The sequence below is a fragment of the Sebastes fasciatus genome, chromosome 5 (assembly GCF_043250625.1).
Source record: "Sebastes fasciatus isolate fSebFas1 chromosome 5, fSebFas1.pri, whole genome shotgun sequence".
NCBI lineage: Eukaryota > Metazoa > Chordata > Actinopteri > Perciformes > Sebastidae > Sebastes > Sebastes fasciatus.
This window is the reverse complement of record NC_133799.1, coordinates 17,369,167-17,396,270: the sequence shown is the minus strand read 5'-3', so window position 1 is coordinate 17,396,270 and position 27,104 is coordinate 17,369,167. Positions and strand designations below refer to the sequence as shown.

Genomic DNA, 27,104 nt, shown 5'->3' with positions numbered 1-27,104 from the left:
GTCTATTTCTTATAATATCCAGTGTCTGAATATTTCTTCCCTCAACCTTTCCAAATCTCACAGCCACACCGTGTATACAGTCGATAATCAAATCCTTTCATTACTCAAAATTTCCAAAACAGCTTGGTAGCATTTGGTGACATTTTGAGAATATGAGGTGCTGCCTGGGTCTCCTACGTAAAACTCATATCAGAACCATCAACAATTAACTTACAAAACACTGAGGTTGTTTGTACTACTTCCTGGCAGAGGAGGCATCTCCGACCACCGCTACTGAGCCAATGTGTTCACTCAGTGATTAGACGTGACCGTATGCAACAGGCCCGAGTGTCAGACAGGATTATCGCTCCGTTTCATTTGCTCTGCATTTCATGCAATCCTACTGATATCACTTCTCACCTCCCATGGCAGAACCCTCAGTCAAGCCCCCGTGAAGCCATGTGATAACGGCAGATAGTTGTTGTGTGTGGTTATTGGGATTCTCAGATTGACCACCTTTGGAACGTTTGTTCTGCTCAGACATGCAAATTAAGATAGAGAAGAAATAACAAACACGCTGTCTAGAAATAGTTGTATATTAATTCATTAAACCTGCTATAACTGATGTTTTGGCCGCTGGGGGGGCTGGAAAAATAAACTGTAAACACAACACTGATATGACCTTTTAAGTTAAAGGCCAACAACTGTCATTTTTAAAACACTGATATTATTCTGGAGGCTATATAACATGATGGAAAAAATACTGCAACTTGCTCATGTATGCACATATTGTGAGGGCGCAACGGGAAACCACAAGTTGGCAGTGTCATCACGGTAAACAGTAACTGCCTGTCAGCTAACATTATTTTACTATGTAAATAGCTAGCTACCAATATGCCGTGCCTGTGGCTAGCATGGTCGCTAACTGCGGGATGAGCGTCACAATATGCGCTGAAATCCTGTCATGGATCTCTCCATCCTAGTGGATTACTCCGCTCAAGGGGGCAGAACTTGCATAAACTATAACTGCTGGAAAACAAAATAAGTCAGAAAAATATGACACAGTTTCCCCGTCTTATAAGTGTTTATTGTTAACAGAAAATAGATTCAGAAAGTGACAGCATGTTTATTTAGATTGCAAATGCTGTTAAAACTCTATACTCCATTCATATTGCCACTGAGGCGGTTGATGTTTGCCCTGATGACGCTGCCACCTTGTGTTTTCCCCGGCGCGCCCTCGCAATATGCGCTTACATGAATAAGTTGCAGTATGTTATATAGCCTCCGAATAATATCAATGTTTAAAAAATGGCCGTTGTTCCCCTTTAATATGACAAACTTGTTAGCAACAGCTGCCTTTTGTACACATCCAGCAGATACGGAGTAACATAGCACTCATTTGGAGACCTGTTTGTATCTACCTGATGGTTAAGTCTTTTAGTGTTTTGCTCTCCACTCATTTATGTAACGTTACAAGATGTTGATATCGGAAGCGTTCTGGTTTCCGTTTGTAGTCAGAGTAGTATTGACCAATCACATTCACTTTGGTTGCAGGTAAACAGTCTGTGCAGAGAGCAAAAGAGGCGGAACGCATTGGCTGAGATTCAATCTCAGAACCCACCAGTTATCATCTGACGATGATTTCGCTTTTTATTGGTTTAACATTAGCTTGTAAACTTGCAATTTCTGAAACTATTTGGTCGTACACGTCATCTCTCAACTCCAACACCATAGTTGTGTGTCTCAAGTTGCTAATCGGAATGTAAACAATGAGCAGCACACAGAAAAGGAAGTCTTGGCCCAGATATCCGCTGGCTAAACCGGAACCCCAGAAATATTGCCCCTTGCCTACAGAGGCTTATCCGTCGTCAGACCCATAGCCGATGAGTTCTGTGATTGGCTCTCCACCAACTGCTACCTACTTCTACTCTGCTCCTATCGGGCTAAAGAGCCAGATATTTTCCTCAGCTAGCCACTAACCTTTTCTCTGTGTTGTTTGATGATGAGCAGGAAGCATAGGGTGAGTTTTTGGACATTGATAGAGTGATGTGAAAGAACCAAAACAGTAACGTTAAGGGTTGGAAAATCAAAACAATAAGCTGTAAGACGCTTTAAGCACTCTTTAGAGCTGAGGGAACTACAGAGTCGAGTGATTATTCTGTATAAGTTTGTCACTACAAGCAACTAGTCATGTGAGCCATTGTTAATATAAAAATATATAGTCGCTCTAAAGACATTGCATGCAATTTTTTTTTTCTCTTAGCATTGCCACTGCTGGGAAGCTTCCCTCAGGGTCAAACCGATATAACACAGCCCAACTCACATGGCATGATATGGCACAAAAAGGGACATAAAACTGACAAAATATGCCCGAAGAAAGCCAGAGATAGGACATGGCGATAATAAAAAACACAATAATAATAAAGAGTAATCTCTTATGGATACAAATGGCCAATAAATAGCATAAATCAAAAGCAATGGTCTTGCCAACAGTCCCTAGACAACTCGAATTTATCTCCATACTCTACTTTTAAAAGAAAGAGAGAGGAGAGAAAACTGCTAAAAGAGAAACTGGAGAGGCCATTTAGTGATTTGAGCAGTGAAGCTTCTCCGCTGCCAAGGACATGTAAGAGAGACAGAGAGACTGGGAGTGCCTCTCAATACATCAGATGTCAGGAGTGCTCCCTCCCACTCAGACGAATGGATCTTGTTTTGGAAAGCCCATAAGAGTTAGAGCAATCTAAGGTTGGTGAGCTATACAAAAAAAAAATACAGTAAAAGCACAAAATCGAACAATCAAAAGGCTATGTGAGTGCACAATTCACAATATATCTTCATGGGTGGGGAGAAATATCTAAATTGAAAAACTTCATGTTGAATAAAAGAAAAAAAAATGACATTGACAAAAAATATGTACAGTATTTCATCGTTTGGCTGCCTCTCCTTGTGGGTTGTTTCATAAGAGAGGGAGGCGAGGCGAGGCAGAGAGCTGTATACTGCGGCAGGCCTCTCCAAAGCCACTCATTCTGAGCATCTAGCTTGATTGTAAAAACGTTTCCCTCTTCTTTAATCAATGGAAACTCAACTATCCTGATTCATGGGGCACTCTGGAGTATATAAATATCTTCTGACAAGCTTGACTGCGTTCTCCCCTGACCAGCTTCAGACCACCACCCTCCTCCCCAGAGTTCATATTATTCTTTTCTTCTGTACTTCCTTATTTCTTTTCCTCTTTCCAACCATCTCTCTCTCTGGTGGTTCATTTCTATCTCTCTGCCTTTGCTCTGTAAATGTTGCTTTAGCTACGACTCTAATCAGTCATTCTTTAGAGGGACTGTGCAACTGCAACATGACCATTTCTGGGAGAAGATAAGGCCGGACAGATTAAATACACTGCAAGAAAGGAATGAGAAAATTAAAGGGGGGAAAAAAGCAAAAAGGAAGAAAAAAAGCAACGAAACCTTCATCATCAGTGAACAGTGGAAATATTTTCTTCAACATTTATCCTCATTACTTATCTCCTGGCAGGCTTTTTCTATCTCTCTCTTTCTTTTCTTTATCTTGACGATAGAGAAAATATTTCTTCATCAATTATCATTACTGAGGGGTGATTTAAAATCTGCACAGCAAATCCATGAAGTGCTTCAGTGATTCTATAAAGTCTTTAATGTCAGAGGTGGAAACCTTAATTTAGAGAAAGTGTTGTCGTAAAACATAAACACAGGCATTGCCCTACTTTTGACTTAGATAAAAACATTCATAAACTGAATTTATGAATATTGTCATACTGTACAATCACAGTTTTTCCATGCTAACTTACATGCTTATGGTAAAGATATGAAATAGAGGTCCATTCGAATATTTTTCCCCACACAAAATGTTCCGTGCAAATTTTTCAAACAAAAATCTGTGCTTGTTGTGAAACAGCTTTTAGTCACACAAAAACATGGGAAAATAGGGTCTAGGTTGAAAAATGCCAAAGTTACCCTTTAATGCGTGATTTTCTCAGTTTAACAAACTGTGACAAGATAAACAAGTCAGGTTAGCAACTTAATGAAACAAAAATATATAAGTCTCAAAAGGCCTTGACTATTTGGGTCCTAACTGACAGAAATATCGGTGTGTGCATATCTGTCCTCCAGTCTGCCATATAAGTTGGATTGTATTGAGCGAATTGATCGTAAAGCCAGATGAGTCTATGAGTTGTGCTTATCAATGGACCCCATTAAACACTTGTCACCCCCGGGGAATTTCTTTGACCATGCAAGTCATTGTCAGCAGACGGCAGTCTGACTAATCAATGAGTGCTTAATTACATCTGGTGCAGAGTCCAGAGGTGGAGTAAAACAATATGCCCACACTGCCAGTGTCATCTTTTGTAGCGGCAGATGGTACTTTAGTCAGTGAACATTGTGAGGATCAACCCACAAAAGAATTTGGGACTTAGCTGAAAATGTCAACAGTTGGAGTCTGTGACGAAACAAATGTGACGAGACAAGATAAGAATGTCATTTGGATTTCACTCTAAAAAACAATTAGGCTTCTCTTATCACTTTCATGAATCTCTGCCTCTTGACACAATACACAACAATGGGCCAAGACTTAATGTTTACAGATTAACAACATCTTCTATTCTCTACCATGATTTTGCATTGTCCTAAGTAGCATAAAAAGATGATCTCAACAAGTAAAACTCTATTTGCATATGGGGGTTTAATGAGCATTTGCATATTGCTCTTTACACAGTCAACCAAAGCAATAAGTAAGGTTTGCAATGACTTAAGAAAATAGTCATAATGTTGAAGTTCTACTGTACCAAACACTGCATAGTCGGGGTCATCATCATACTGTATGTTATCTTTAAGCAGAAATGTGAAAAGGCTTTTAATGGTTTAGAATAATGCAGTGTCAGAGGACCTGTTGGCTGAGACACCTACTGTATGTAAATCTGAGGGCCATCACTGACTTGATCAGCATAGGGCTGACAACAAAATGAATTAAGCCTCATCTAAATGTAAATGAGGTGTTATACCTTTGGCAAACAGCTTACATAACCAGTGTCTATTTTAATAAACCAATTAGATTTTATTCTGCGCTATACTAATGCAACAAAATAAAATCTGTGCTTTATGAAAATGTACATGGGATGCAGATAGCTGTCGACCAAAGGAAGGGAAAAAAAGCGGGGCACAAACCTCAATGAGTTATAGGTCTGCATAAATTTCAAATGAAAACGTCCGCTTGAAATACCGTGTTTCCGCCATGCAATCTGGTTTGAGAGGAGTAAAATAGACATAGACTGTCATGAAAGACCATTTCAGTAGCTTTGAGAAATCTACATGCCCGTCTAACATGCAATACAAGAGACGGGAACTAACACACTAGTCTCCAATTTCCTTCCTGTCATTGGTATCACACATATCAGACTGAATTTATTAAAAACTGCAGCTCATTTTATAAGCCTTACTGATACTTCAGGTATGCACACTCAAGTCTGAATATGGGCACTAAATCGACTGTAAAAACAAAATGGCATGCTCCTGGTTAGATGAACCTTGAAATCTTATGTTGTTTAAAAAGTTCAGATATTATATGAATAAGTAGATCTTCAAATATAAACACTCGGCTGATTAAAAAACACATTTATTCTACCAACATTGGACTATTATATATAACATTAAAGTTTCACCATATTAAAAAATAACTATAAATGAAAATGAAAATGTTTATAGCTACAAAAAAAGACCAAGTCCACAGTTTCACCAATGTCAAGCCAAGTCAAGTTTGTTTGAGTTATACAATGTAACTCAGCGTCTGTGCTTAAGGGAAATCAGTAGTGAATGAAAACACAGGTGCTGTTTATATTACGCCACCATTACTTATTTCACTGATAAATTAGTGTTTTTTTTTTAAATAATTGTGGGGTTAAGACCCCAATGCATTTTCTAGTAAGAATTTCAGCTTTCTATTTCATTAAATGTCAATTAAATATGTTACATAATATGACATATTTACCTTAAAAGATAACATTCAGTGTGTTTTACAGAAGTAGTGTATTTACTCCAACCCTGTGTCCTACAAAATTACATTTCCATACAACTAATATGCATTCTCAATTATGTTCCGAGGGAAACGTATTTGCTCCATGATAGCGGTCGCTGTTTTATACCGTTTTAAACATTTGGTTAATGTTGTAAACTGAAACAAAACAAACGCAACAAACCTTCTTCGCTAGGTTTAGGCAACAAAACTACTTGTGTTAGGTTTAGTAAAAAACAACATCATGGTTCGGCTTAAAATGACAATGATTTTGCGTTATTAAGTAACAGACGTAATTAAAACTAGTGAACGTTGACTTTTAGTTTCACACGGGACACGGACAGCGATCTCCTGGTTAAAAGTCCTGTGTTTGTTTGACCCATCCAACACCCCGTCCTCCTCCCTACTATCACTACATTAACGTATCACAAATACCTCAAAAACAAACGTAATCTGCTACAAGTCGTTTCCCTCAAAACGAAAACGTCAAAGCTGATTTAATCATACTATGGTAAAATGATGACTAAAACTTGCCACCACTGGACGAAGAAATCTTTTTACAGCCACTTTTAAAGGCCACAGAGGGTGTGTGAGTTTATATAGATAATGGGAGAAGCATCATTTTGAAGGTGGCAATGTGAGATTGGGAGCATTTCTATTGCCTCAACACAGCTCTCAACATGGCAACAGCTGCTATGTCAACAAAGCACGGAGAAGCTCGGATTACAACACACACAGAGTGAGAGTGACCTCATTATCTGCTCAGGTAGCCATTACTCCTCTATCTTTACATATCTAATAGTTGTTTGATGCATAAATGCTCTGGATATCATGTTGAGCACCTTTAAGAAGGAATAACCTCAATGAACAGGTTTGCAATACTTAGAAATCAGAAGATAATAACTCCTTGGTACAAGTTATCCAGGCATACACTTAAGAGTATTTACTGTGAAAGAACTATCATAAACTAATACCGAGGCTCACTTTAAAGTAAGGCGGACAAAATCAGTAATGCTTAAATGAAACAGCAACAGGGCATTCATTTGACATTAGCTGGCAAACATCAATTCATCCCCCATTCTAACTTTAGTAATGCATTTACTGGAAAGAGATTAATATCAATTCCATAAATCATTCAGGAGATACATCCGGAGCCAGAGACACTGGTATGTTAGCCGATCTCAGTGTGGAAGCTCAGCGGCCATTAATCAATGTCTGAGCTCCTCTGGCCATGTCATCTGGGAAAAAAGGCAAATTTATAAAAAGGGCAATCGCTACACTGATATCGCAGCACAATCCTCCTAATGTTACATATTTAGATCTTTACGCTGCGGTGCTATATTTATGCACTCACCTTCATTTGACTCTTGTCTACTGTGTACAAAACTGTGGATTAGGTTCCCTATTTCCTTATTTATCCCTTTATATGCCCATACAAGATTCACTTTACTCTTATGAATTAGTAGTAGGGCTAGGACATGTGACAACTGAACTTATTCGCATTCTCTAACTCTCTGAAAAAACAAGTGTTCAAAGACAACATAATAATTAAAGTCAACTTTGGAGAACAACTTTGACAACGACACCAAGGCCAGACATCAGAAAGTAAACAGGGTGAAGTTAAAGTTCATCTCAGTCTGTCTGCGAAAATATGAAATCTGAGTGCCATCTGAACCTAATCTCCAAACAGAGATTCTGTCCAAGAGAGACCGACTGATTCTCTGATTTACTTCGCCTACTTGTGTGCTTGAGTGTGTTCCCATGTGTGCCTCTAACCAACTGACCTTGTCAGTGGTGAGAAAGTTCTTTATTTTCATTGTTGTGCCATTCAGCTGTCGACCGAAGGCCGTTAACAAATAACACTAGAGCATATTAACTTCATCTTACTGTATTCCTAGCTCCAACAAAAGAGATGGACAAGGTTACAGGTAGCTCACCCTTTCAAGTATACTTAACATATTTCTCTTTTTAACCACGCTGGCCATAGTACAGGAAGAATAGAGGTAGGAGGCCACTGCAAGAAAATAGCTCAAACAACACCTACTCCCTGCGCTGAGTTCTAGTTATTCATAATAAAGATTTTAAGAGCCTCGCACTTGTCTATAAATCTTTATATGAACTACCTGATTATACTGCTGCCAAGGTATGTCTTGATAGAGCTCTCGGATACACAGACTCACAGTTAGTTGCTATATCCGAAATCTCGTCTCTCAACAAATATATACTGTATGTTGAAAATGCCTTTTGCTTTTGTACCCAAACCCTGAAATAGTCTAATTGTCATATTGGCTTTCATTGTTTTCTTTCAATATAAAGCACTTTCTTCTTTTAAAGGTAATACAGACTGTAAATGAAGCTATTGTAGTAGTAATAGTAGTAGTACTAGTAGTGGTAGTAGCATTGGTTGGGGCTTATATCTTGATTAAAAAATGATAATGGAAATGGCTGCGAAAGTGGGAAAGCATGTCAAAGATACGAAGCATGGTGTGAGAATTGAACCTCTACTTCCAACTGATTGCTTGTTTATTGTCATACTACATGAATACGCCACAACTAATGAACAAAGCTTGTGGGCTGGAACATAAAGCCTGAGAAGGTTGGATAAATAAGATGGTGCTAAACCATGCAAAGATTTAAAATTCAAAAGATGAAACTTAATGTCAGCTCTAGTAGAAATAGGCAATGCAAAGGATAGAATTTGTGTACTGCGGTCAAATGCATTTGATCTACATGTAATGAAAATCTTAGAAGCTGCAGTATTTTGAACAAGCTGGAGGTGTTTGGTTGAAACTTTAGGCTGGAGTGATGTGTGAAAATATGTAAGTATGTGTCTGACTGAAAAGGTATCAGCCTTATTTGCGTTGGAAGGGACATGGAACCACTTTTTGGGTCTATTTGCAGTTGAGTCAAATACGTCACATGTCCTACATGCACAATAAAAGCTATATACTGTATATAATAAACTGATCTTAATGATGTTGCACATTAAAAGCTTTCCGAGAGTAGCTCAATCTTTTCTAGGACATTTTGGCCAATATTGTCATTTTCCAAGTTTTTCCAGGTTTTCAAACATGCACAGGAACATTTATAGTTATGTTAAAGGTTTGTTAAAAGTGCTAAATGTGAGATTGGGAGCATTTCTATTGCCTCTGCACGCCACAGCTCTCTACATGGTGATGGCTGAGCCCGGCGGTGCTAACAGCGCTAATAGTGAAAACAAAGGCAACAGTGGTGACAGATCTAACAGTGTTAATCTGGGGGGGAACCCGGAAGGTGGGTGCTACGCTTCCACAACGGCACCGTCGGTCAGGACGGCGTTATTTATTTCAATGTGATTTTATTTCATGACTGAGAAGAAGCAGCCTGATCTATAATATCCAACATACTGTGTGTAAAATATTCACCTCTTTAGTGTGTGTGTGTTTAATGTCTTGGCATGAGGGAGGGCCCATACCGAATCTTGCACTGGAGCTTGTAATTATTTGCAGTCTCCAGTGGCCATAGCAGTGACACACAAAACCAAATTAGGATGTCACCAACATGAAAAGAACAATATAAAACATTTCATGGATTAACACTTTAACTCCCACCTTTTTTTTTTTTTTTTTACTGACGTGCCGTTTCTCAAATGTACTACTCACCACTCTCAAAGCAAGCATCAAAAACCAGATGTCCTTTCCGCGGAGCTCCTGAGTAACCTGGTGGGCTCACCGTCAGTTTGTTCACATTCCCTACCAACGCATCCTCTCCTCCAGCTTCACTGCCTGAAAAACAAGTACAATATGAAGGATTAAGGAAAAGGTGTTGTGTAAAAATGTGTTAACAATGTGTGTTAAGCTTTTTCTAACTTCATTTTAAAAGATGTAAGCCCAGCTTGCAGATCAATAAATGAGACTCTCACACAGAATGCTGACCTTAAAGTGAAAACATAGCTAAGCTGTCATGCACAAAGTTATGTCACTGCTAAACCCAAATTATGGGTAAAAATGACAAGATAAAAAGATACAAAATATTTTAAAGTAAAATGTCGCTCCTTAGAAATAGTGATGTATATGTGACATCTTTGTAATAGTGACTTTTGTCAACTTTAAACTATAAACAAAACAGTTGATCTGCATTGCAAAATGGAGTGACACAAATAAATAAAGCACATGAAGGATGAAAGAGATTTTTATTTTTGTGTTTGGAGCACAAAAATAAAGACAATATAAATGTCTGGCTTTGTTCGTTGTTTTTATATAATAAAAGAAGTAAAAGTACATTTTATTTTCTTACTATTCTTCTTTTTGTATAACTGTAGTTAAAGTTATAGTTAATATATATAGTATAGTATAGTTATAGTGTAGTATATATTATTACAGGCCAATACATTTCAACAGGGTTTAAAATAATTTCTCTTTGTTTTAACACTTGGTGACATTACCTTGAACTGGTAGTAGTGCACAAATGTGGCAATATTATCTTTTGGATTGGCCTGTGATATTGTTTAATATTATATATTTAAATTATGTTTACATTTTATGCATTTGAATTGTTTACGTATTTGTGCTTTTCTTTTCTTTTATCTTATTTGGTCTCTTTGTAATCTGTCTTTTACCACCAAATATCGACACTCAATGCAATTGAGTAGAAACATTGCAACATACCATACCCAATAAGCCCTTTTCACAGCAGCCATGTTGACAGGTGATCAAACACAGGTGTAATTAATACAATTAATTACGGTCCCATTCTATTCAGTGTAACACTCACATTTTGCACTAACCATATAATGGTTGTCCATGTTTGCAATTAGGTCCTGGAATGTAATTTGCAATGTGCAATACTCTTGGTACTTTATTCTATTTATTCCTTTATTATTTTATCTCGTCTTGTAATTTATTCTTGTATTTATTGTTTTTATTGCAAATATTTTTTTATTCTTGTACTTTTATTGATCTTGCACCTCCATATGCCACCTACTGTGTTCCCTCTGTCATTGATGATTGTGCAGTATGAATGTGTATATGTCTCGGTGGACTGCAGAAACTGAATTGCCTTTCAGGGATAAATAAAGCTATCTGTATCTATAAATAAATATTATGCAGCAACAGAAAAACATCATAGATTCTGTCCAGTATGAGTATTATTAGTTTTAAAAATATTTCCATTTATTTTTGGTCAAAGTCTGTTATGTATTTATCTATAAATGTACCTTTTGTTGCCATTTATTCATGCATTATGTCTTTAATTTAGGAGGGTAACGTTGCAACATGACAGTAGTACCTACTGTACATAGCAGTTCAGTAGAGGAGCTAAGGCTAGCTAGCACACACTCATATAGCCAACACACCTGCACTACCTCGTGCTCTAACGAAGCCAGGTGGTTAACGTTAACATGCCAGCAGTTTTATTAAGTATTTATTGTTATATGGTTGGTTAACGGTCTGTAGCAGCAACGTTAGCTCACAACGAGCTGCTGGTGACATGACTCTTGTCTTGTTTACATCCTTGCACCTGCTAGCTAGCAGGTTAGCACCCTTCAATATAAAGGCACGGAGCGAGCCCGTAACATGCAGCTATCGTCACACACACTGGGCGTCACCCCGCGTCCTTCTGCTTTGTATAGCAATGAAGAAGAAGAAGTCAGGTAAGGGCTCGTATTTACACACCAGTCTCGACGTCTCTAACAGTGCTCTCCTCCATCTTCCTCTCCATTCTGGTACACAGCAGCCGACGCTCCATGTGTGTTGCCACGGCAACGGAGAGGAGGAGGAGAGGAGGAGGAGGAGGCGCTGTCATCTCCATCAGTAGGGATGCAGAAAACACACAGGGCATATGCAGTGTTTAGAAGTAAGCTGAGCCAAGTTCAGTTGTTGAATTATATACCAGAGTAATAACAGAAGATATTGTTTTGACATAGACGATTTCTGATCTTCATCACAAAAAAAAAAAAAAAATGATGATCAGAGTCGTTTTGTGTAGTGCTAATGTAACAGGGTATGTATTATGTACATTTTGTTCTCTGGTTGTTATAATTACACAAAATTGATCTGGTTACAGTTTATTTTGACTGGAAGGACCTGTATGGAAATTCTACACGTGGAATGATATTTGCACATTTGCAGATCGCTTCCTGTGGATTTGTGGGCCACATGACATTTGTAACTTTCCTCCTGTTTGTTTACAGACTTTTGTCCGATTGGTACCGCAGCAGATCTGAGATAATAGTTGTAATCCACAGAAGACAATTCACAAAAAATCTACCATGATTACGTAAACAAACAGGAGGAAAGTTACGAATGTCATGTGGCCCATAAATCCACAGGAAGCCATCTGCAAATGCGCAAATATCATTCCACGTGTAGAAATAGATGTACAAATGTGTAGATATCACTTTACATGTAAATCTTAAAATACGTATTTGCAAATCGCCCTTTATTTTTGTGGATGTGACTTTACACAACACTACACAAATACAAAAAATACATGTTTGTGGATAGTGATATATTTGGAAATCGTGGTACACATTAGTGGAATGTCTTCTGTGGATTAACTAACTAATAAAGTCCAATAAAAACTTCCATAGACCTCCAAACTCCAGGATATGTAAAGAAGAAGTTCCTCCTCCTTCACTTCTTCTTCTGTGGTCCCTACTATAAATCCCTTTGCCCCTTCCCTTCTCCCCCTATTGTACAATTATCCTTTGAGTATAATTTATTTTGGCTCATTTATTATCCTAAATCCATCCTATTATTTCTAGTATTGTTTTTTTTACAATGTCCTACAATGTTATAATGTCTAGCCCAACCTGGCAATATATTGATTTCAACAAACTGGCATTTAAAAATAGTTGTTTCATTGTTGTTTTTTAAATGCTGCTAGCTTAAAGTTACGGCAGACTAAGCTGACTTCTTGTATACTGTATTCTTGTGTGTAGGAGCTGAAGCGGGCAGTAGATTTAACATGGAGGTCCTGTTTCCCTATGTGTTTATCAGGTATGTTTTACTGTATATATTCCATGGTTAATATTTTGCCACGGCGCTCGCCCTTTTTGTACAATTATCCCCGTGGGTATATAGGAGCTTGAGTGGGCAGTAGATTTAACATCGAGGCTCTGTTTCCCTATGTGTTTACCAGAATAAACAGAGGCCAACCATAATGACATCACGGGGTCTTAACTATCTGACCAACATAACGCAGAAGTCCACCGGTTACACTAAGTCCTCAAGCTGTCAGTGTTGCTCAGGAAAACTTAAGTCTTAAAGATATAATTCAGATTTTGTATCTGTCTGAAAACCACACACCAACATTCCCAAAATGTACAGAATTAACAGTTATAATAATATTCTTATTATGATTCATACACCAGTGTGAAACATAGTATACTTACAACATTCACATTCAGCATGCAACACTAAACTAGCAACGATTCCCATTACACTGCCTCTAAACTGTAATCAGCATATTGCACACACCTCAGTTTTATTACAACCATACCTGCATTTTTAATGGTATTTTTCAGAGAAGAAAGCCAATCATCGCAGGCAGCAGCCAGAGATTCTGAATTATCCTGCAGATTGATTAAAGCTGGAGGTTTTCTAGACAATTGGAGCATAGATGTCATCAAGGCCAATCAAGCCTGGCCCTATTCCTTTCCCATTACAAAGGCTGCACCTGATTAAGTACATCAAATGAGCAGTCGCACAGCTCCTGGAGCAAGAGGCATCCAGGCTGCTGCTAATTTTCAGGTTATAAGCTGTGTGTAACAGGACCAAATGAATAAGACCAGGGAGAGTGCAATGATTTTTCTCTCTGTGTGTGATCTGTATTTGATGGCAAGCATCAACAGGCCGCTGAGTAGATAGGTCGGACTGATTATTTCTCAGATGACAGGAAGAGAATACGGAGCTGCTGTGTAATATTTCGTTAAAATTGAAAATTGAATAGCTGTCCTCCGTGCTATGTCATTCCTTGAACACTACGCCAATTAAAGAGCTCTATGGTGGTACAATCATTCATTTTTCAAGAGGAGAGATTGAAATTGAATTACGGAGCATGAGAAGAATGAATTAGATACGCTACATGTTTCCCTTGTTTCTCAGCTCTTATCAAATAGAGAGGCTGCATAAGAGTAGTTGAATTTACCGAAAGATCCTGGCACTTGAGATACTGTTTTTAACCTGATCTTATGGCTGAAACTCACATTTTTTGTTGTGGTTGTTGGCTTGTGAAGGACAGCATTTGTGTGAGAACATTATTTGCAATTACAGTTATAATTGAAAATACACAACATGAGATGATCTGTGAGATAGGGCTATTTTTACTGTCTCAGAGGTCAGCAACCTGCAGCTCTGGAGCCACATGCAGCTCTTTAGCCCCTCTCCAGTGGCTCGATGTGGATTTTTTTTTTTTAATTAATGGAAATGAATAACGGTTATTTTTTAACATTTATCACTGTTGTAGATCTACGGTGATTCTTACATTCTCCCATTGTACAAATCTGTAGCCTATAAACCGAGTAAAAAAAAATCATTTCAGTCAATCTAAATGTACGTCTACGGCCTGGTGCCTTATCCTCTAATTTTGCCGAACCTCAATAGTTCCACAGGCTAGCTATGGATTTCGAATCCCAAAAAGGAAAAGTCTCGGAGGAAAATAGAACATTTAATAGTGCGTGGACAGATTCAACAACAACAAGAAGTAATTGATAGACATTTCCAGAACAAGCTCACTGCATTTGCTGAAAAGCCAGCAGCAGCTTCCAGCCAAATATCCTGAGATGTTTCTTCAATGTCCTGCCTCTCATTTGCACTTGGACCCTCACTGAATTAGACTTAATAGGCTGTGTTATCTTCATCACAATCTTGATAGTAAAGGTTGCTGACCCCTGGCCTGGTGTGTAGGATTTGGCGACATCTAGCAGTCAGGTTGGAGATTGCACAACCAACTGAAACTTCTCCCGTGTGCCAAGCATGTAGGAGAGCTACGGTGGCCTGTGGCAAACACAAAAACAAGAGTATCCCTATCTAGAGCCAGAGTTTGGTTTGTCCGTTATGGGCTACTGTAGAAATACAGCTCTGTGAGGAGTACCCGCTCTGTATGTAGATATAAACGGTTCATTCTAAGACAACAAAAACACAACGATTCTTATTTTCAGGTGATTATACACTAAAGAAAACTTTAAATATTATATTCCATTTCTGCCAATAGATCCCCCTACATGCTACACACTCTAAGGGACACTGAAATTAAGGGGACATTTTCTAAAAATACATATATTTAAATCTACTCATTACAAACAATTAGATGTAATAGATGACTTGCCATGTGCTAAACGATACATGGCGTCCCATGTCAGAGCTTGGGGCAAAATGTCAGACTTGAACTTCATAACTTAAGAGTTTAGCGGTGCGTTAATGACGTTAAGATGTATAGGAGTTTATCACAGCAAAGTGTTTTTGTCTTGACGGCTTCCCTTTTCTTTTAAAGCTCCATATTCTATATCGGTGAAACATGTTTGAAGACGGAGAAAAAATAGCAACACTTTCAACAATAACCCCTCCACTTTCTGCCCATGCTTATAGTATGTTTTCTTCGTCATGATTTCTTCAAAGTGCAGCGATGATTTAATGAACACATCCATCACTGGAAAACAGGAGAACATGAAAGAAAAGTGCGGTCCACACCGTGGTCTCTCAAATTTTAATTATCTCTCAGGAGAGTGTATTTTTACATGCTTATCAAAACATTTTTGACCTCTAATGATTCCTGAACATACGAATGTGCTTCACGTGTAGACGTCCCTGTCACGGTTTAATACAGAGCGAAACTGTGGCTATTTTCAGAGTGGGTGGCGAGTGACTGGAGGAACGCATCGCACCATCACAATCCAGTCAGAAACCCTTTGGGGAAACAGTAGCTTTGGCACAGCAAAGGTATTTTTAAGCCTTTGCTTTTCATTCTTTCAGAAAGATACTTTTTCTTCTGCTGTGAAATGATCAAATAAGTCAGTGCTTGTAGCTCAGAACCATAACTGAAAGAAAGAGAGAAAAAAATCTTGTTTATGTTTCCAGCCTGAAGCTCGATGTGTGCAAGTGTGTGTGTGTGTGTGTGTGTGTGTGTGTGTGTGTGTGTGTGTGTGTGTGTGTGTGTGTGTGTGTGTAAGTGTGTGGGGGAGCAAATCTATGTTTTTGTATTTGTATTCCAGCAAGTACAGGGAAACCCTTTTTACTGTGGTGGCTAAGGACTTCCACACATGAAGTCCATCTTCAATGAAGGAGGAAGTCATGCAAAAATCAAAACACAGGGCACAAGTGGCAGCGAGTTGGAGACGGGTGGTTGTGAGAGGTGGGGTGGGGTGCGGGGGGGGGTGTGCAGAGAGCAGCCGGCAGTACACAGAGAATCACTATGGTGACAGCAATCAGGGGTCTCAGGGGAGCGAGGCTTGGTCAGAGAGGCAGGCTTGAGAGGCAGCTGACTGAGGAATCAGCCCTCGCTCTGGATGATTCGACTGACAGCTCCCCCCAGGGCTCCGCCGGACCAGCCCTCCCCAGAGACCGCGGGGCTTTACAGAACGGGGATGTGGCTAGCAGCCCTTCTTCGGAGGGGAAGTAAAAGCCAAGATAGCAAAACAGTGCCAGCGATGTCGTCGATGAGACTCTCACATATCTGACGAAAATCTAAAAAGAGAAAACGTGCTAATTTAAAACATGCAAAACAATATTACATGCCACGTCCTCAATAAGTGCGAGTCTCTCTCTCCATATTTTCCTGTTTTGCATAAACACCCGTTAAAGCCAACAGTTTGCTAACACTTCCTCTGCTTTGTACCTTGCTGTTACCCCCTCTCTCTCTCATCCGTTAATCGTCGCCCTCTCTTCTCTCTTTATCTGTCACTTCCTCTCCCTCCCCTCTCTGCTCTGCTGGACAGTGTCCACCTAAACAGATGGTTCAGTGTCAATAGGCTGCTATTAACTGGCCACTCTCCCCGCTCTGATCCAAGACAGCTAAAAAGCACATTCAAAGCACTGGGAATTACTCCTCCGCCACACTGAAAGGAGAGCAAGACACCACTAAGATTAGCATTAGTGAAGACGATCCCAATCACTCTGTCATAAAAACATTTAGTGTTCCTTTATTTTCTCCTAAGATGCAGACACAGTGCACTGTGAGTCATACTCTGAAATCTCTCAGGTGTTATCGACTGAAACCCAAAATGTAGTGAATCATATCCTTGGCACGAGTCTCCCTAATCTTTTTTTTTTTTCCTCCTTGTTTACTTGTTCCGTAGTTGGGATCTCCTGCCATGCCTGTGACTAGCTGCTTCGTCATCTCTGTGCCACACCCTGCTGAGGAAAAGGACAACCACCTGACCTTGATGCTCACATCAGCCCAGCCCTCACTTTTTCCCCCTTCTGCTGCCTATTACTGAGAGGTGTACCATTCGTTTCCAGAAGTCTCTTGATAGTGTACAGGCTTTTATTACATTCCATTACACCTGTCACAAAAAAACACCTCCAAGGAAGTGCTGAATTATTCCCAAAAGTCTTTGATTGTGCTTTTTCCCCCACACTTGAACCCACAATTTATTAGTCCTCACACACTCTAAGCAAGCCGCTGATCCCTGGCTGTAGGTTTGATATGGTCAGGGAGTGAGAGCAAGTGCTCGTTCACCATTTGTGTTATAGACACACACACAGAAAGAGGAGAATCTAAAAAGATAGGAGTGGCACGGAGAGGAAAGGGATGTGGCGGCGATGGTGTCGCTGTTGCTAGAACAGTCTTCCCACCTTGTGGTAGCACAGTGAACTGTAGCTGCATCACTGCGTGAGCAATAGGAGGAGAGAGATGGAGTGAGAGAGGAAGGGAGGGAGAGCGAAGAAGCGAGCCAGAGGGAGTGATACAGAGAGAGAGAGAGAGAGAGAGAGAGAGAGAGCAAAAGGGAGGGGAGTTTAAACTAAGTGCTATGTTTTGGGACAGGCTAATCTGCTAGCGAGCAGTGTGAGGATAGGAGCGTATTGTGTGAGCCAGTGTGCGGGGGACAGATAAGGGAGCCAGCCAGCCCGCCAGCCCGACCCACCGACCCACCGACCCACCGACTGCCTGACTGCCTGTTTTAATGTGCTGACTCTGGGGAGATTTAAAAAAAAAAAAGAAAAAAAAAGAAGCAGCATATTGACTCCTTAGACGTGCGTGGAGACCCTGGACACAAACCGCTACAGCCACAGCCAGCAGAGGTGCATCAACAGACAAGGCGGAGAGAGAGAGAGCGAGAGAGAGAGAAAAATAGAAAAATCTCAGCTCCAAAATCAGAAAATTAAAGAGGATTTTTTTTTTTTATCCCCCTCTTTTTTTCCAATTGATTTCATTTTTTCTTTCTTTTTTTTTTTGTGTTCCCGGGACTGACTCCCTGCCGTAGAGAAGAAAGAAAAGGGGAGCCAAAAGAACTGAAGAGAAATCTGAAAAATTAAAAAAAGGACAGAACGAGAAAAAAAAACCTGAACATGTTCGAAATAAGCCGAACACTCAACGCCGCCTTGTTGAGCAATGAGGTAAAGACATTTGGATTCTTTCTCCACGCCTCACCTGTGTGTCTGCTGCCAACCATTCTGTCATGTGTGTTATCGTATGTCCTTGCGCGTGTGTGTGTGTGTGTGTGTGTGTGTGTGTGTGTGTGTGTCACTTCTGTACGCTCGTAGCCAGAGAACAGAGGGGATGATTGATAACAGCAGCTGTTTATTATTATATTTCCCCGGCACGATAGTCGGTACGGAGGAAAAAGGGGGCTGCTACGCTTCACACACTCATCCTGGCTTGTAGTAATAAATGGCGAGCTAGTAGTGCCTAGACTTTCTATCCCTCTATTGTAACAAAACCAAGGTAGCTATCAAACCCATCCAACATGGGCTTGCTTGTGAAATTGCCCACCTGGGGCTAAAATTGTATGTGCACGTACTGTAAGTGTGAGTGTGTATGTGTGTTCACACATGCATTTGTGTGAGAGCAAAGTGTTCTGTAATCCCCCTCTACCTCCTCTTTCTTCATGTCCCCCCCCCCCCCCTCCCCTCCTCCCCACTCCCTCTTCTGTCCTTTACCATTCTCACCGTCCTTCCTACCTGCTGTTATCTGTTCTCCTTCCCTTCCCTCTCTCTCTCTCTCTCTCTCTCTTTCTCTCTCTCTCTCTCTCTCTCCTCCCCTCTCCTCCTGTGTCCGTGCATGAGCGTGTGTGTTCTGTGAGCAGCATCTCAAGATGATGGCGAGGTACGGGCAGCTCTCGGGACTAGCAGCCAGTGGCGTGGGCTCCGTCCCCGAGACGCACTCGTCGCTATTTCCCAGGGATCTCCTGTCATCGTCAGCCCAGATGGGCTACAGGTCACCCCTGGTAAGAGGATAGACAGACCGCTGTATATATATATCCGTCTCTTTAATGAACAACAGGCGAGCATAATAGCAAGAAAAGTAACAAGGGGGGGAAAAGAAAGAGAGTTAGTTAGTGTGTGAATCTGTGTGTGTGTGTGTGAGGAAAAGAGCAAAGGGGCAGAAAGAGAGCAAACCAATTGTGGGATTCTGCCTGTATCCCCAATGGATAGTATTAGTAAATATTTACATTGTTATGTTTGTTCAATTACGGACGCCTACTCTGTCTTTAGCCTCTGCCAGTCAGACTGTTATCGAGGGAATTTGAGGTGCGAGTGTGTGTTTGTGTGGGTACTAATATATTTTACGTTTGTTGTGTTTTGTGAGTATTTGTGCGGTATTTTTTGCATTTAATGTTTGTATTTGATGGTGAATTATCATGCATAGTAAATTAATGAATAGGCTCCAGCAGTACACCTACAATTCTACCATTTTCAACTTTATATGACATCCTTTTTCGACGCCCTTAGGAGATGCATGCTTGTGTGAAGACGACAGATTTCAAACGACATTTCATCATAACCATCAATCCAATTCAATTGCAATTAACATCTGACAAGTCACATTAGCAGAGGAAGCAGGAGCGCTGTAGATAGATGGGATATTTTGCAACATTACTCTGCCATTTACATAGAGAAGATTACTTCAAGAGGAAGGGAGCGAGAGAGAGAGAGAGAGAGGAAAAAGGGGCACAAGAAAAACCCTGAGCGTTTAGGCAAAAGCGTTGTAAGAAAATCCCTGACTCGCCGCATTAAAGCGACATGAAGCTGTGGGTGTCTAATCCGCTGTGGGCTCTTCATTGGTTCGGCTCCCCTTCAAACTGGCTCAGATCCACACCCCAGAGCCTCCCGGAAGCCTTCATAACCCACTGTCATGCTGCTGACTGTACCCAGGGGTTTCCGTCAACTGTATGCAAATGCACGGGCGAGGATAAGCGGTGAAATAACGTTCCGTTAGGAGTTGGGCTTCAAAAAATGCTTCCTTTTTTTTCAGTTTTTCTGCTTTGAGTTCAAAGACGTCTGTCCAGTGTTTTGTTGTTACTATACAGCACAAAAAAGACTGTTTCCCACTGACTCACAACAGTGTTATCTGCTGTTTGCATAAAGCTGCTGGGCCGTGAATTATTTGTTGAAACCAGTGGAACTAATTAGCTGAATCTATTATATAAATATGATTGACGTGTTTAACGTGTTTTGATGCATCTTATCGGCATCGTGTTGGGCGGAATAACTGAATTTGAGGTGTTTGCTTAACCAGCCAATTCCCAGGTGAAACATGGTGGCCAGCTGTAAATTACATTGAATTTAACAACATGAAGTAAGGAGGGGAAAAAAAGTATGGACAAAATTAATTTGTGAGGTCCTCGTCATACGTAGCTACATTTCTGGTAAAACGGTTTATTTTGTCATCAATGTGTTGCTGGTGATGAGGCGTGTGTGTGTGTGTGTGTGTGTGTGTGTGTGTGTGTGTGTGTGTGTGTGTGTGTGTGTGTGTGTGTGTGTGTGTGTGTGTGTGTGTGTGTGTGTTTGTGGGCGAGTGAGTGTGTGTGCAAGCGCATATGCTTTGAAAATGTGTGTACGTGTGCACGCGCATGATTACCCTGGTTAAAAAAGACCATCGTTATAGTGATTAATGGTGCCTTCATTAAGCACAGCCAGAATCATTTGCATACATTAGATAAATGTGCTGGAAGATTCTGGTGGCTTTTGGTGTGTAAAGCCTCAAAAGCAGCAGCGCATTTTTTTCTTTATCAAACGGAAATACAATTCTATAACTGCAGCACAACGTCGCTCCGTATATAAAAATAATGGGAGTAAATATTTCACTGTGTTTTATAATGTTACCATTCAAAGTTAAGACACTATGGTGTAGATCCAATTCAATGCACCACTGCATTGAATTAATCTTGATAAATGAATAAATAGCTAAATGGTTTCGTCCTCCAACACACTATACGCCTGCAGCGAACTTTACCAGTACTTCCCCTAGCAACACTGCGTGTTCAGTTTGTTTAGAGCATTTTGTGTGTGTGTATTGTGCATCTTCCAAGCTGTAGGACGTTTAAAAGAGCATTTAAAGAATTAAATTCTGAACTCAGCAGACACACGAAGGAGAGAATCGGCATGCAATTAATGAAATTTAGACTGATATTTTTCTCAAAATGAGCATCCGCAGTATCACTTTACAGCATTACAGTAGGATGACCATGACCATGTCACTTTACACAAAGCAGATAGAGCTAAAAGAACACGTGAGCAAAAAACTGAATTGCAAATTAGTCCATATTTCAGTCACTGAGATCTAATTTTCAAAAGCCCACATCTGAAAACCTGCAGTGCGCCGTGCTTCAGAGCTGAATGCTGTTAATTTGTAGAAAGCTCCACTGATTACCCACTGCAGGCAGCTGCCGTTCTCGATGTGACACTAGGTTTTGTTTGACAACTCCAATCTTTTCTGTTTCAACATTTAAAAAAAAACGAGGGTTGCGTTTCAAACCTGCCTGAAGAGGTTCATCATCAACACAACAACAAACAGGCAAAAGGAGGAAGAAGGAGAAAGGAGAGAGGGGGGGGGGCAAACGTGCGTAGCTACGGTATATTAGCAGCCAGGAGATAGTTAGAGGTCATCTCTATTTCATAACAATGATTAGCTCCTTCCATCTGCCGCGCGCTGCACTTCCCCTTTCCTTGATTGCTGTGTTCTCCATATCCAGGAAATTAGTTCATTTATGCTCCACAACCCGCCGACAGTGAGGCATAAACAGGTGCAGCAGGCTGAACGACGCCACGGAGGGGAGAAAAGACGCTCGTAGAAAGATGGAGATATGTGCAAAATACAGCATCGACTATAACAACAGGGCCACAAGTACAACGGCAGGACGGACAAAAACAAATGTGGTATATTTGAACATGAATCATAAAGTGAAAGCTGCCAAAAAAACATTAAAATCTTAGGGATTCAAAAGTGCAAACAAGAAAAGGCCAAAATACATAACGTATATAATTTTATCCTTTTCAACTGCCTTCACAACACGGAGGTTTGATGTACTGCTGTGTTCAGTCAAGCTTTTTAGCTCAGGGTGGTAGAAATAAAGACATGCTATTCAGTCATATCTTCCCTACAGCGTATATCAGACTGGAGCAGATTATGACCGCACCGTGTCATAGAATTTACATGCAACATCATACGAACACAGGCTGTGCAGCTTTTTGTGTGTGTGTGTGTGTGTGTGTGTGTACATCATGTCATGTTTGCACTTGGTATGAGCACATGTGGTGTGTCAGTTACGGGGAACATAGCAAGGCTGAGAGACACGGCGAGGTGGTGGAGGGGGGGCTGGAGGGTTCCGATTTGTTGGAAGAGCTGTGTGCGTGTGTGTGTGCGTGTGTGTGTGTGTGTGTGTGTGTGTGCTGGCCACCAGTACTGCAGGGAGGGCCTAGAGATCAGCAGCTGAGCCTGTGTCCCGCTGGGAGCCATCACTGCAGAATGGAGCAGGTGTCTGCAGGCTCATGCGCATGCACACGAACACGAACACGCGCACCCACACACACACACACACACACACACACTGTAAAGCTAAGTGAACTCTCTCTCTTTCTCCTCACTGTCTCCGTTCGTGCACACCCTACCCGATATATCCACCCAATTTAGCCGGACCGCGGGGTGCCTTTTAGTGCGTATTTTATCTCACATCACCATGTTTTTGATCGTTCCCTATTTTTCATCGACTCTGTAGATACGATGTAAAAAAAGGCTCGCAATGTGGACGCGATCCATAAACAATAGCCTAACCACAGCATAGCCTGCTGCAGCAACACGAGCGCCCACGCCCAACCAAAGGTCACCTCTCTGTGTTCAGCTACTGTGACCTGGAAGTAATAACCTGTAATTTCACCGACATAACGGCAGTAGCAGGGCGCAAGTAGAGTCTGTGTCATGACCAGTATCACACTGATGATGTCACTTCAACAAACAAACACTGATTGATTTTTATAGAGGTGGGTGAAGAGCACAGCCCATAATCCAAAAGTAAACAAAAGGGGGTCGCCGCCACCGCTAAAAAACAAATAGGAAGATTTAACCTGCTTTGATTTGCCACATTGATTGGCAGGTCTTTTACTACACAGATTAACATAATTTCATTTAAGCTGTATACATTTTCTGATTATGAAAAACACAGCAATAAAGCAGGCTGATGTTTTCAATTATAGTCTAAAACAAAAAAGCAGGTTTCTTTAAAGTGACTCTCCAATGATAAATGTAATAAATCACAATAATATTTATGTGCTTAAAAAATTGAGGTGATAAAAATCACAATTGTGTGAACCTCTTCAGCCATAATGCAAAAGCATGCAGGCACACGTCATTATCACAGTTTATATAGTAGTGAATTATACTATATATCCATAGTGCTGGGGATTTACCTCATGTCAGTGGCTACATTTGTGCAGTTCAATAGGTTGAATAAACAAAATAATCTCACTACCTGCTGTTCATTTTTCTTCTTTAATTCAAAAAAAAAAAATCCCAGGGCTGCTTTTTTTTTGCCTGGTAGAGGAAAGCATTTAATTTCAGAGACAAATTTGTTTCCTCTCGTGGACAATGTTTTCACATCGAGCTGCAGTTATTTCATTCGGCTTAAAAGGATAAATAGAGGGAGAATAATGAAACAGACAAGGCTGCAGAGAAAGCAGTATTGTGTTTTTCAAATGTGGGGAGTTCTTCGCATTCGCAAACAAACATTACCAATTATTATGGAGGAACAGAAAAATGCCTCGGCTGCTGTTTGACAGCGAAGTCAAATTCGGAGGTCTTCGGCTAAATCTAATGTCGTTTTAGGTCGACGAAACACATCCTGAGGTGTGTATTGGATCGTGCAGATTTAGTGCATTAATTATGAAGCAGACAGTGATATCAGAATGTACTGTCAGCCTTATAAACTTTAACAAAAGGGGTATTAGCCGGTGCAAGCCCTTCACTGACCTGATAATCTCACTCAGATGGCTTCAGCTCCTTCACAATAGACACATATTCATAATGCAAACACAATCTCCTGACGTAAAGAACATTAAATCGTCACTTTCAAAAATGACATTCATAGATTAAGCCCTTTGTTACACATAATATCTCAAATTGGGGTCCACAGACACCCCGTTTTGTAGGCGAGGACTCGTTTTAAGAGCAGTGATGTGAGGAAACGTGCGTTATTGTTGTCAGCATCAACAGGCGCAGAGCTGACAAACGCTGCCGATACTTGAGTGATCGTCTACGTCTGGGAACCTGGCATGTTGATGAACAACGCTATTTTTTTTTTTTTTTTGGTCCTCTCAGAATTGATAGTTTCAAAGCCGATGCGTTTTTATTGATTCGTTAATTGCCGGGGATGAGGCAAAGTATCTGCTGTCACCATGAATAAATGATGTATGGCTTACTTGTGCATTAGTGGCGAGGAGGGAGGAGTGACCGTTGGAGTTGCAGCGGCTCGCCATCGGCTCCACTGGGAGGTGTCCAGTAGTCGGGGCCTGTTTGTACTCTAGGTAGAGAAAATATACTAGTTCCAAGTGATTAAATCGAGATAAGATATTGGAAATTCATGAGAATACTACAATATTTTTTGTCCAAGGAGAAGCTATAAGTGGTTCCTCTACAACCCAGGGAGATGCACCGACTGCATCATTATTATCTGCTGACCCTTCACTCCCTTTAATAATTAATGTATTCTGATGGTTCTCCATAGTCTGCCTTGAGCTGGCTATTAGTGAGCTAATTTCCAGGAACACATACATATTTTATAAAGAAATATTGTTTGTATTATGACATTAATGTGTCTTGGCTTAATTTAATGTGACATTATAAATAGCACATTTACTCAGAACAATGTCTTGTTATTTTTATACTGGAAAATTATTTCTATTATTGTTGCTAATGAGTTTCTTTCAGTTCAATCGGCTAACTGTAACAAAACAGAATAATTGAAACATGTCTCTAAGCATGTAGGCATTTAAACCGAAGCCCGGTGCAGTTTTTCCTCGTGTGTTGCTTTTTCTTCAAGCATGAGAAAGGGAGCGGTTGAGCATGAAGTGACATTTGGAGAGCTGGATTTGTGCAGCATGGGCATGTTTTGGTCCACGGTACCGTAGGCCATCCCTGTGAAGTATCTCTGGATACGTCTCCTCTCTAAAAGGTTATCCCTTATCAAAAAGCCGTGCTGTGGCCATTTATGGAGATCAGATAGTGTGAGATTTTTTGATGAGGTTTTTAAACATCATTACAGATGGCAGGTGGTGTTTCAGGGATTTTTCCACCTGAGGTCTGAGCGGGAGATTCTGTAAAAAGGACTCATTTCTGCAGGGAGATACACGACTGCAGAAATAAATAATGGAGATAAAAAAAGGGCTGAAAGTGAGCAGCAGTCTAAAGAATCTCAAGTGGGGAGCTTTATGTTACTGTAGTGTGTGTGTGTGTGTATGTGTAAGTGGGGGGGGGTTGTGATTAAAGCCTCCACCAGATGGACCACAGCAGTCGCCCTGTGAGCATGGATGTACCCCGACCGGGATCAAACGCAAAACGGGCTGCCATCCCCACAGCCCCAAAGCCCATCACTGTACCCTATGATCCACTGACCCACCACACTGCAGCGTGGCCACCGCTTCATTTCACACATCCGGTTTAGACTAGAAGACAGGAAAACAACAGAAAACAAAACAGGTTTTGCTATCCAAGCCATCATGCCCATTTTTACGACTCAAGAAACTGAAATCTAACAATTAGATGGCATTACATTTACTACAACATCAATGACAATAAACAGCGAGACTAAACTTCCTGATCAGCGTGTGAGCTGCTGGCCTGCTGAAGTTGAATGTCACCCCAAGCTGCGGACCACTCTGTCGTCCAAATGGACACTAATCCACCAGAGTCCTGTTGAGAATACACTCGCAGTGCCAGAACACATGCCAGACTCAACAGCCAATGCATAGCTAAGCCTCTCTGGGCACCTCCACAAACCTTCGCTCATTTATGTCAGGCTACAGCCTCAAAGACCCACCATGATCTCTTCCATAAAAAAAAGAGATTCTTTATTTTAATGTGTGGATTTAATGTGGGGGGGGGGAAAGCATTTATTCTGAATTAAATCTACAAAAGAGCAGACTTTACATAGCGATTGAACGAGCGTTCACTCCCTATATTCCACAGATAGAGACGGAGCTTTCAAACAGCCCCCTGTCACATCTCTGCAGTCTGCAAAGCTCCAGCCATACCAAACAGCTTTGAGTTAAAGTGGAAGAAAGTGGCTGTGACAAATGCAGCACAGCCTTGTTCCGGGATCAGCATGAAGAATTCATTTCTGATCTGAGGAGTTTCTACCAGGGAGAGTGACACAGGCAGGGGTTAAGCCGACTGTGTATCATGCCCACTGACACAGAGGGAAGAGGATGTAGGAGGAAAGCTTCAACTAGATTAGTTACATTTTACCAAAATACGTGTATATTTAAGCAACACGTGCCATTTAGGGGATCCACTTTCCCATAAGTGCCTCACACATTCTTAGACTGGCAGAACCAAGTTGGATTTAGATTTTCTAAAGCAAAAAGTCAACTTTATACTCAGTCAACACCAGGAACACTGAACTCAAAGCATTGAGCTGTAACTCAGTAATTATTAACATTGAATTGTCAGTCACGATC

General features: G+C 40.7%; 2 protein-coding genes across 5 annotated transcripts in view; one reads left to right on the top strand and one right to left on the bottom strand.

The window, feature by feature from the left end:
• agbl4 (AGBL carboxypeptidase 4) overlaps positions 1 to 11,816 on the bottom strand; it is a 323,638-nt gene extending 311,822 nt beyond the window's left edge. The window contains exons 1-2 of the mRNA XM_074635409.1: positions 11,670 to 11,816; positions 9,660 to 9,782 (exon numbers count right to left, since the gene is read on the bottom strand). Of these exons, the coding sequence (XP_074491510.1) occupies positions 9,660 to 9,782; positions 11,670 to 11,805 (259 nt within the window). The 5' untranslated portion in view covers positions 11,806 to 11,816. The remainder of the gene's footprint in view (positions 1 to 9,659; positions 9,783 to 11,669) is intronic.
• Positions 11,817 to 17,832: 6,016 nt separating this feature from the next.
• elavl4 (ELAV like neuron-specific RNA binding protein 4) overlaps positions 17,833 to 27,104 on the top strand; it is a 98,470-nt gene continuing 89,198 nt past the window's right edge. For 2 of the 4 annotated variants that reach the window (XM_074635411.1, XM_074635410.1), the window contains exons 1-2: positions 17,833 to 18,551; positions 19,241 to 19,381. In XM_074635411.1, the coding sequence (XP_074491512.1) occupies positions 18,504 to 18,551; positions 19,241 to 19,381 (189 nt within the window). In that variant the 5' untranslated portion in view covers positions 17,833 to 18,503. The remainder of the gene's footprint in view (positions 18,552 to 19,240; positions 19,382 to 27,104) is intronic. The other 2 variants (XM_074635414.1, XM_074635412.1) reach the window with 2 other exon arrangements.